This window comes from Malus sylvestris, chromosome 12 (assembly GCF_916048215.2).
Source record: "Malus sylvestris chromosome 12, drMalSylv7.2, whole genome shotgun sequence".
NCBI lineage: Eukaryota > Viridiplantae > Streptophyta > Magnoliopsida > Rosales > Rosaceae > Malus > Malus sylvestris.
In genome coordinates this window covers 2197211-2209300 of record NC_062271.1, presented here as the reverse complement: position 1 = coordinate 2209300, position 12090 = coordinate 2197211, and the positions used below count along the sequence as shown (strand labels likewise).

General features: G+C 35.6%; 2 protein-coding genes across 2 annotated transcripts; both read left to right on the top strand.

Moving 5' to 3' along the window:
• Positions 1-210: 210 nt before the first annotated feature.
• Positions 211-3809, top strand: LOC126593873 (uridine nucleosidase 1-like). The gene is made up of 9 exons (XM_050260037.1): positions 211-544; positions 1692-1807; positions 1928-1987; positions 2198-2380; positions 2478-2582; positions 2826-2922; positions 3041-3148; positions 3250-3385; positions 3470-3809. The coding sequence occupies exons 1-9, from the start codon at positions 442-444 to the stop codon at positions 3576-3578; spliced, it is 1017 nt and encodes a 338-aa protein (XP_050115994.1). The 5' UTR covers positions 211-441; the 3' UTR covers positions 3579-3809.
• Positions 3810-6116: 2307 nt separating this feature from the next.
• LOC126593872 (GDSL esterase/lipase At5g03610-like) lies at positions 6117-11352 on the top strand. The gene is made up of 5 exons (XM_050260036.1): positions 6117-6283; positions 6499-6741; positions 8920-9194; positions 10239-10539; positions 10686-11352. Exons 1-5 carry the CDS (start codon positions 6223-6225, stop codon positions 10895-10897), a joined length of 1092 nt encoding a protein of 363 aa, XP_050115993.1. The 5' UTR covers positions 6117-6222; the 3' UTR covers positions 10898-11352.
• Positions 11353-12090: the final 738 nt, after the last annotated feature.

Genomic DNA, 12090 nt, shown 5'->3' with positions numbered 1-12090 from the left:
TAAATATTCTCTTGAAATGAAAATTAACGTTAATTGTGAGATGACAGAAAGTGGACGAGATGGTCTCCTCGCCATTTCTCTTTGCCAAACATATTGACTGGACGAGAATCAGATCCACTTGAAACATGCCACCTGGCGATCCCTGATTGGTCACCCAACGAACAAGTCTCCTCATCTTCATCCGGCACCTAACAAAACCAACTTATATATTCGCCGAGAGGCCTCTCGAGGCAGCATCGCTCTCGTCGCCCCTTCCAGTCCGGCGAAACTCCGATTCCGGCTATATATATGTGTATGTATATGTGTATGCATATGATATAATATAATATATCGCTCGCATATACATGCACATTATATAAATACTCGCAGGCGTTTCCTCTGGATTGTTATTATCGTTCTGAGAGAGAGATCGAAGGAAGGCGTTTGTTCATCGAGGGAGCGATGACGAATTCTCACGACGTGGTGGTTGATGTCGAAGGCGACGGCGTTTTGGCTAATCATCTGAAGCGCGAGAAGCTCATCATTGATACCGACCCTGGAATCGGTGAGTTTTTAGTTTCAATTTTGCTTGATATTTTTCAAATTTTAATGCATTAGTGTTCCTATTTCTTGTTTGGTTTCTGAGAAAATATTCGAGTAGTAACGAGGCTGAAATTTTGAATTTTTAACTTTTTGATGGTTCCTTTTGCTGTGTTGGTTGCTGAGAAAATTTGCGAGTAGTAACCAGGCTGGAATTTTTGAATTTTGAACGTTGGGATGGTTCCTTTTGATCTGTTTGGCTACTAAGAAAATTTGCGAGTAGTAACCTGGAAATTTTTGAATTTCGGGATCTTTCCTATTGCTCTGTTTGGTTGCTGAGAAAATGCGGGAACAGTAGTAACCAGGCTGGAATTTTGACTTTTGAGTTTTATGATGATTTGAGTGGTGGAAGAGAGGAACTTTTTTTGAGCTGAGCAACAATGGGGAAACAAAAACTTCTGAGCTAGCCTCCACTGTCTAACTTTTCGGCTTAGCTTGCGTTTTTTCGTTCATTGAATCGACCACATTTTGATGATTTCGATTCTGAATATTTGATCGGTTTTATGCCAAATGATGATGGAGTTAGCGTGAGGATCTTTAATTATTGAATTAGTTACGTATCCGAAATATGATCGTATTTTGGAGCGTTTCTTTGTCCACGCCTCACTTTTTGTTTGGTGATTTTGACTTTTTCATTACCATTTTTGGATAATGATAATTTGGAACTGGGAGTTGAGGAGCATGAAGGGAAGGGTTAGATATGTTTAGAGTTGTCCCACATCGGAAAAGGACGCTTAGCCGTCATAGTTTACATATTCCTGGGCCTCTCCCTCTCCTATTGCTGATTGGATGCTCACGTTCTTACGAGTTTTATTGACTTATTCATGGTTAATCAGTGAACTTTGGAGATTTGAAAGACAATTGGAACTTAGAGAAACAGAGGAGGAGGAAGGCGTTGTCGGAGTTCCTTTTCATGTACTCTCAATGTCAATATGCCCTTGAGGGTTTAGAAACTTCATAATTTTTACAAAGAAATGGCATTGAATAACATTTACTAAGTAGTTGAATGTTATGGGGAAAATCATTAGCTATGGAATCCATAACAGCATTTAACGACTTTTCTTTCTCCAACATGATTTCATGTGTAATACTTTTTTATTGCTAATCAACAGATGATACCATGGCCATCTTAATGGCATTTCAATCACCGGAGTTGGAAATCATGGGCTTCACAACAATATTTGGTAATGTCACCACAGAAGATGCCACTCGCAATGCCTTGCTTCTGGTACGTGCTCATATCTTTTGATTTCCATCTTCTTGTAATGACTTCGGGTCTGTCTGTCAATCCCATTGTTTTTTTAGTATGTTCGTGATCAATTACTGTTCTTAACGTGCAAAAGAATAGTGTGAGATCGCAGGGCATCCAGGTTTACCTGTGGCGGAGGGAAGTCCTGAGCCTCTAAAGGTAATATTTTGATATGTATTCCTTTAGCTGGCCTAGAACTTAGGTTAATCTTCGAGCATTCCTTTGAACATTACGCCTTTGTATTTGTGCGTTGGAATTTTTTTGGCCCTTTTGTTTCATTTAAGCCCTATGCCACCTCCTTTAGTTTTGTAATAAGCTAATAAGTAACTTCGTTTTGTTTATCGCAACCATGTTTTATTGTGGAAGTAGGGTGGAAGGCCATGTGTTGCCGACTTTGTACATGGTTCTGATGGGTTGGGGAACTTGCATCTACCTCCTCCAAAAACAAAGAAAATTGAGAAGAATGCTGCTGAATTTTTAGTTGATATGGTCTCTGAATACCCTGGTGAAGTTTCTATACTGGCCCTAGGTCCCTTGACAAACTTAGCATTGGTAAGTTGAAGAATCCTTTTTACTTCTTTGTTTTGGTGTTGACCGGAGCTTCTGAGACTTATATCTTTACTTATTATGCGGATGTTTCTTTGCTCAGGCAGTCAAAAGGGATTCTTCATTCGCGAAAAAGGTGAAAAGGGTGGTCGTACTTGGTGGTTCCTTCTTCGCTCTTGGAAATGTAAATCCTGCCGCAGAAGCAAATGTATGTGCCACCGTGCATCCAACAAGTAAAAATAACGCTTCACCAAATTATTTCATGTTTTATTTAGAAGTAACTTTTTTCCTGAAAAAATTGCGGTATTTGTTTTCATCCCTCTTAGGATCTTAGCTTACTTTCACTTGTATACTTGCATAACTGCCATTAACTGTTGAACACTGTTTACATTTTACTTGTCGGTTTTATCTCAATACTGTGGACATGAAGAATCCAATTTCTGACTTGCAGATTTATGGAGATCCAGAAGCAGCAGATGTTGTGTTTACGTCTGGGGCTAACATTACCGTTGTTGGAATAAACATTACGACCCAAGTGAAATTTACAGGTTCAACTTCCAGGCTTCCAGCTTACAGTTTGCTTAACTTTCCAGACCATATTCTCATGAGCTATTTCGCTGGAACTGTGGCGTCCTAACTGACTTGATTATCGTATTGTGGTTTTAGATGATGACCTCCTTCAACTGCGGCAATCCAAAGGAAAGCATACTCAGCTCATATGCGACACATGCAAATTCTACAGAGACTGGCATGTGCAATCTGATGGTGTTTATGGTAAACTTAAAATATAGCCCTGTACTTACCGGTTCAAAACTTCTTGTCCTTCTATTTTTATTTGATGTTCTATCTAAATGACTCTCTGCCGTATGTTTCAGGGATTTTCCTTCATGACCCTGTCAGTTTCGTAGCACTAGTCCGTCCTGATCTCTTTACGTACAAGAAGGGCGTTGTGAGGGTTGAGACTCAGGGTATCTGCACCGGGCATACACTGATGGATCAAGGACTAAAAAAGTATGTGCAGATTAGCGTGCTCTTATGAATTCTTATTTTACGCAAATGCTTCTCTTCGAGTCTAATGATTTTACACTGTTACAGATGGAATACAAGCAATCCATGGACAGGCTATTCCCCTGTTGAAGTTGCTTGGACAGTGAATGTGGATGCAGTTCTTGATTATATAAGAAATCAGTTGATGAAATCGTGAAAGCTCGAAATGGAAGGTCGGGTGCTGCCCCTAGTTACCACTGAAAATACCCTAATGGCCATCTTCCTCTTCTCAGAGATGACCAAGCGGAGGCGCGAAGAGCGAGCAAGCCTACCATGAAACCTTGTGTTTATTTGAAATTGTAAAATGTTTTCTGTATGCTGTACAATTAGACCTTTAATGAAGTTATCGACGAGGAATAGTAAATTCCTTTCGATTTTCTGTGCAAAATATTCGATTCTGTTGCTATACGATTACGCAGAAGTGTCTGCATTTGATTTTCCGTCTCAATTCGACACCTTTAATTACTCGGTGTGACGTAAAAGAAATTTATTTGTGTTTCCTCCCTAGCAAACCTGCATAAAAATGACACTTGAGCAGTAAAGCAGTGATCCGCAAGTAAACTATTTGGACTCCATTCTTGTACCTGTGACTGCCCAAGTGCGCTGTTTGGAGGTCCATCCATCCCTGCAACCAGTTGCTTTAAATAACCTGCCTGCACCATCTCTAGTGGTTAGGTGATGTTTCGCAGAGAAGTTTGAGGGAAGATTTATAAGTTTGACGGTTTACCAATTAGTACTACGTTCTGGTTGTATTTCTTTTCACTTGTAGTGAGAGGTCTTGAGTTCGAATATCTATAATGACGAGTTTTTAATCAATTTATTTACCCACCCACTTAGTGTATATATCAGGTAGGCATTTTTGCTCACCATCATAACTATAGTGTATGCTCACCATACGCATCACCATCTGACACGTGTTATTTCAACTAACTCTGGTTAGCTTTAATATTAAATGTTGCTTTTCCAATTTTGAAAAAAAATTATGGTTAAGTGAAAAAAAAAAAAAAACATGTGTCAAATGCTAATGTGTATGGTGCGTGTTGGTTATGATGAGATTGATGATGAAATCTTCAAGTTTGCTTCTCATTTTTAAAATTTCTGCGTTGAGAGTTCAAGAGAGACAGATTATTATTCAGATAGTACAACTCTTCCAATTTGTGTGGAAGAGTCAGCTACAAGTTGTTTAGTTGACCAATGATTTGCTGGCTTATATCATCTGTACGCATTCCATTTCTGGGATTTTTATATTGTTGGTTTGTATGATTGTTAACAATTAGCTCCTTGACCAATGTTTTGCTTCACAAAACAAAAACACGTTAGTTGCTAAAACCAATGGCAAAAAATGTGCAATCTCACCAATCAAAAGTGCCAAAAGGGAAGAGTTAGCTACAAGTTGTTTAGTTGACCAATGATTTGCTGGCTTATATCATCTGTACTCATTTAGTTTCTGGGATTTTTATATTGTGGGTTTGTATGATTGTTAACAATTAGCTCCTTGACCAATATTTTGCTTCACAAAACAAAAAACTTTAGTTGCTAAAACAAATGGCAAACAATGTGCAATCTCACCAATCAAAAGTGCCAAAAGGGTCCTTTATAACGAGAAATTTTTCATTATAACGGGAAAACGGATGGTACACCACTTGTTTTATTGGAAGTGGTAAAAAAATTTATTTTTTAAGTTATTAACTTTTTAACACACATATCTCATTATTTATATAATGACACGTGGTGTATTGTCCCGTATTCCGATCACAATGAAAAATCTCTACTTTATAACATCTCCAAGAACTCGAATTTCACCTTCCTTTATAGCAACGCGCCATAATTTTTGCAGGCAGTACACAACTATATATTTCTATACCCTAAACTAAAATAATTGTAATAAATAAATAGTTTTAATTATGATGTTTCAATAGTGAAATATTATCATATCGTAATATAAAAAGAATATCTATTTATATGTATGAACCGAAGTATTGTGCCTCTTTTAAGTTTATATGACATAGTTTACAATAGTCTCACGTTGTGGAGCAGAAACATAGAAAACAAATAGATGAGTCCTAATACCAGTGTTCAAACTTTAAACCCTTCTACAACTACGAAAGGAAAATTAAAATTTATCATTAACCCTCACATATACATTAAAAAGATATTTTATTCATCTTTTCTTGATGAGGAATCCAGGAGTTCCATTCACTAGAAGACCTTTACCAAGCCGGCCCCGTCTTGTTTGACAGATTACAGCCTTCAGACCAACCCAAAATGTTCATGTGCACAGGAATATTATTAGGCAGATTTATCATCTTGTTTTTGTTATTGTTTGTATGATGACATATTACGTGATACATGTTAACTTATCATGTATTTTTAATAAGTTTGGAAATATGCATAATTAAAGAGGCACTATAGAATACTATATCGGATTTCCTATTGCCTGAAGAAGTTCAAGTTTTAATTGGAAATTTTGTAAGAAATTTATATATAATGTGTATTTTCCAATGAAATTCTTCTTTTGTTTTGGAAAATTGAGAGTTTGGACCACCAATTTCTTGGAATTATGAGATTTGACTTTATTTATTTGGACCGAGAAAAAATTGATAAAAGAATGCAAATTGCAATATCACCCCTAAACATTCACATATTTTATCATCAGCCACAGGTCAACAGCGACTATATAAAGCACTGATTTCTTCCATTCCTTCCATATCTTCATTAAATTCAAGTGGTGCATGATCTCCAACTCCATCTTAATTACATCTCTTTCAGCAAATCAAAGTTTCTTTCTTTCATAGTCTACCATGAAATCACCTCCAACCCTCTTCCTCCTCCCCACTCTCTTTCTCTTTTACCTCCTCTCAGGTCTGCATACATATGAGTTAAAACTACGTGACTGAGGAAAATGGTTGACGCTCACTTTTTTTCTTCTTATGCACATTCTGTTTATTTATGTCAATTGACTATCATTCGGTTTATTAAATCGAAAGATTAGAAATAAACGAGGTTGTGCATAAGTAGAAATGGGTGAAAGAATTTATTCCCAAATTGATTACCTGTCTTTGTTTGTTTTGTTGTAGGACAAAAAGGGGTGCTAGTTTCAGCTGCTCACCACCACCACCACCACCACCACCACCACCACACACATCGCCACCTATTTAATTGGCGGCCGACAAAGCTATTTGTTTTTGGAGACTCGTATGCTGACACAGGAAACAACAGAAAATCAGTGGCTACTTCTTGGAAACAACCCTATGGAATCACATTCCCGGGAAAACCCAGTGGCCGTTTCTCCGATGGCCGCGTCCTCACCGATTTCCTTGGTACCAACCCTCCTCTCTTATTCTCTCTAATCATGTGCAATTCTCTGCTTTTTGGTGCAAAGAGTGAAAGTAACATACTGTTCTTTTTCTTTGCTCAGTTCTTTGTTTAGAACCTATGCTTTTGTGCTCTCTTTAGTGATATATTATTGCTGTAAAATGGTACAGCGGTGGTGGGTTCCTCTTACAATAATGGCCTCTTTGGATGGTTTTCTTTTAATCTGTAATATTGTTGCACTATTGGGTAAGCTTTTTATTTTGAGGTATTCATAACTTGTGACCATTAGTCAATTTACCCCCTCAATTTTAATTTTGGCTAATTTCCCTCCTTAACTCTCATAATTAGTCAATTTCCCCCCTCAACTTTAATTTGGCCAATTTTCCCTCTCAACTCTCATAATTAGTCAATTTGCACCCTACTGTTAATTTTTTTAAAATTTTCCATCTATTCTTTTTTTTTTCTTTCAATCTTTCTAATAACTTCCAACAAAATACTAAAATTAACATAAACTCACCTGCATAATATAAGGTAGAATGTATAAAAACATAATACAATTAGTATGTGATGTGGGTTGATTATAAGAAAAAGTTATGAATCGGGTTTAAAGCATGTAGAAGAAGAAATAATAATCCTAAACTCATAGATCAGACCTATTTCAATAAAATGGGTTATTCTTAATAAAGAGTCGAAAATTATGAATTGACTAGCCATTTTTGCACTAAAGCTCGATTCTCCGCAATTTACTTGAACTTAGCTTTCACTTTTATAAAGAAAATGGTATTCACATACAAAAATGTACACATCAATCCTTTTCGTTATCAATTTTGTATAGTACAAAATCAAATAAAATTACTCCATACTGATTTATTATGACTAATAATACTATCTATGATAAATTGTAAAATTTTAAATTTTAATCTATTTGTAATATGATACAGACATAGGAAAATGATTAACATACATCTTATTTAGTTTCTTACACACACTTGTTTAATTATGATCAAATTAAAAAATTAACAGTAGGGTGCAAATTGACTAAATATGAGAGTTGAGGGGGGAAATTTGCCAAATTAAAGTTGAGGGGGAAATTGACTAATTATGAGAGTTGAGGGGGGAAATTGGCCAAAATTAAAGTTGAGGAGGGAAATTGGCCAATAGTCACAAGTTCAGGGGGGAAATTGATGAATACCTCTTTTATTTTTATTGTTTGCTTTTAATCCACATGTCAGGCCACCATCAAGTAAATTCTTACCTTATCACATGAGCTAGCTCAACCTTTTGGAGTCTTGGATATTTTTCATCTGCATTATTGACTCTTAATCATGATTTTCTGTGTTAATTCTTTACCTTTTTTGCTTGAACCTTCCTTATCCTAAATCTGTCCCCATTGTCCCTTAAAGTCGTAAAACCATTCAAACTTACTTTATGTTCCTTCCAACAGTTATAATTTTGTTCATTTTCTCACTTTGATCAATCTAATATGTACTACAGTTGTATTGTGAAGCAATAACTCTGTCCTTTAGCATAAAGATAATTAAAATGTTGCGTGTGTCCAGTAATTAAAAAATTCCATTAACTTTGGCGCCATGCAATCTTTTTACTAGAATAGTCTACTACGTTGTCGTAACATGATGTTGTGACAAATTCATAATAAGTTTGAGTAATGTTAGAGAGACTACATTTTAAAACCATATTAGCATATTACCTCTTGTGGCAAGTGTTGCATGCAACCAACATCCAATTTGATAAATTCATTAACTAACATGGCATGTATACGTCACCTTCAACATTAGATAATATATATCAACTATAATATAAAATGTGGTCTCCCTAACATTTTCCCATATGTTTTTCTCCTTTCCTATAAGTTCTTCTCCATCTAGTTACTCAAGTCCAATTGAATGTGGTAACCAGCTTTGAGTCAAAATTAATTACTGAATATGTTAAAAGCCATAATTTAGAGAAAGCCCTTGAATGTGTTTTGTGCACTTGGTTAACCAATTCACGTGAATAAATTGATGAGGTTATATTTCAAATTATAATATTAATACTCAATCTACGTGTTATAATATGCATAGATTTGTTGTACAATGATGCGGTATTCTATTACCACACTATAAGTTCTCGAATATTTGATTACAATTTCTCTCTATGATTTTCTAACACACATGATATTGCAGCTAGGTTTATAGGAGTGAAGTCTCCAATACCATACAGATTTAGAAAAGTCGGGGTCAATCATTTGAAGTACGGAGTTAATTTCGCATATGGAGGCACAGGTGTTTTTAAAACCTTGGTTTTGGATCCCAACATGACAACCCAGATTGACTTCTTTCAGAAGCTCATAGAAAACGGCTCCATCTTCACTCCCAAAGATCTTCACTCCTCCGTCGCCCTCGTCACCGGTCCCGGCAACGACTACGGGACTTATATCGCGACAAATGGCTCTGTTCAGGTTAGCACGTATAACATTTTTTTATCAAACAAAATCATCAAGAATCAATAGTTCGTTTAAAAAATAATAGGGTATTTGTCCAATATAGTGACAGCAATATTGCAAAAATTACACTCTCGAATAATTGTTGACCTAGTAACATAGTCCCTAGTTATTAGTTCCCTTAATGTGAGTTTGATTGAAGAATGGTGGCAAGTTAACTTTTAATAATAGGTCAAATTATTTTGTTACATGACATCTTACTTGTATTTTAGATTTTAGTTGGAAGTAAAAGAATTGGTGGACTTGTTGAAAAAAATAAGAGTTGCACAAGTGTATTTGTAAAGAACCTTTATAATTATGTTATTATTCTACATATTGTACATATAAATTTTCACTTTGGCTTATAAATATTTTCACTTTGGGTATGGTGTTGAGTATGAGTAGGTTAGAGATCTAGAGATCTAGCGTTTGAAATTTTATTAGTAAAAATATAAAAAAATAATATAAATAAAGGGATAGTGAATATTTTTTTACTACAAACGATGTTCTACATTAATTTATACTAAGGGAGGGAGAAGAATTTGTACTCCGAACACAAAAAGTTGAAAAAGAATACCCTAGCCACCAAGATAATCAACCTCTTCTAAACGATTAAAATTTTTTATTGGAAAAAGGAAAGATCATGGAAGCTGGTACGTAAGCATTTCAAAGAATGGGATTAGGTAGATGATCTTCAGAAAATACTGGCTTACGTAACTTTGTTCTCTAGCTCAAATCAGACAAATGAAGGGGGTAATGTGATGACACCAATTTTCAGTTTAAGTTATTTTTTCTTTGTTCTTTATCTTTTGTTTTGCCCTTTCACGCATCTCTTTCCTATCTCATTTCCAATATTTCTTTTATTTAAAACCAAAAGGAAAAACTACAGAAATATTATAGGCATGTTATGAATTTTTTTGGCCAATTCAACGTTATTTTACAAATATTTTTTCGTACATAAACTCAACCTACATTTTATTTGTATTGAACTCCTCTTGCTTTTCAATTATCTGTGTATTATAGGGTTGGCAACCCTTCATCACATCAGTCGTGAATCAACTAACTGTGAACTTGAAACGTATTTATGCCTTGGGAGTGAGCAAAGTAGTTGTGACAGCTCTTCAACCTTTGGGATGTCTCCCTTCGAGGACGGCATCATTTTCATTCCAACAATGCAATGTAACTGAGAACGCGCTAGTCGTTTTCCACAACCTTCTGTTGCAGCAAGCTGTGGCCAAGTTGAACAAAGAAACCAAGAATTCTTTTATCATTGTTGATCTTTATGCCTCGTTCATGTCGGTGTTCAAGAACAAAGGAGATCTAGGTGAGTACTATATAAGTAGTATATAATGTATATGTCTAATGACATTGGGATCTATTGAACCGTTAGCCTATCTTAATCTAAGTATTCAAGCACATAAATATCAAATGAATTGCTAATACGTGAAATCATCTTGTTCTCTTGAGCAGGAAGCATAAAGTTTGATAACCCATTGAGGCCATGCTGCATTGGTATAAGCAGTGGGCGTTTTTGTGGGAGTGTGGATGAAAGTGGTGCAAAGAAGTATACCATTTGTAAAAACCCGGAATCCGCATTCTTTTGGGACACTGCTCACCCTACCCAACAGGGTTGGCGTGCTGTGTATTCAGCTTTGCAAGCCACACTTGAACAACTCTATTAACTTTGTGCCAAGCTAGATCCAGTTTGTTTTAAATGCACTTTCTTCTTACGTGTCTTTGTACGTTATTCATTTGTATTAGTTCCTCTTCAAAGTCTTTTTTATTAATATAAGCCCACAAAGAATGATCGATCATGCTGAATGTTACAATCGTCCTCAATGCCTGGACACACAAGTGGGAGACCAGATCACCGGTGTCACACGTCAGCACTCGCTAGGCACTGACAGCTGCGGATCTAGTGTCCGCTGTTTATTGGCCACTTACAACAGAGCCAACGCCTCTTTTCGAAATAATTGACCATTGGTTGATTTAGTGTTAAGTACAAATACTTAGTGAGATAAAACTTGATTGTTGTTGTAGATTTGTTTTATATTTAATCACACTATGATCAATTTATAGCAGATGTAAAAGTATCTACTCTACAACCCTAATTTATAGCAGATCTAACATTTAATCCCATGATTTGTTAAAAAATATTTAACTTAGATATACGTAATTCCAAAACTCTGGAAAACTCATATATTTGTTCAAACATCTACCCAAAATTAACTTCTTCCTACAGTGTGATTGTATTGTTTTTGGATGGTTTTTGGTTGTCTAATTTTTCATACTTTGACGGATATATTTTTAGATTCAAATGTTCATTAAAAATTAAAATAACCCAAAAAGGTGAACATCACAAAAAAAATGAGCTAAAACCTTGGTTTGGTAAGCAGGTGCTACATTTTAGCAATAGAGAGTTAAGGATCTTAAGATTTCAAAGTCGGATGTACTACTAATCACATTCATATTGTCCCCGTTACCCAAAAAAAAATCTTTAATGACAAAATGAACACGTCACAAAAAGTGTTTAAAACACCAACATATGATCAAAACTTAAAAGCACCAACATCATCTCATATGAGGGAATTAATCATACTGCTAGTTTTCCAGACACTACTCAGAGCATACCAGAAAAACAAGATGAGATGAAAATCTAGAAAACAGATATATTACAAATTTTTGTCACTGATGCAGGAAAACATATTACACTCATATGTATTAACCATTTGAGTGTATTAGTCTGACTTTGTCTCCCTTATTTATCTCATAAGTGACATAACTTATAAGTTTTCGTATTGGTGCAGGAAAACAGAAGATGCAAATCCGAAGGAAAACATTCAAGTTGTGTACTAATCTCATGAAGTTGGATAAA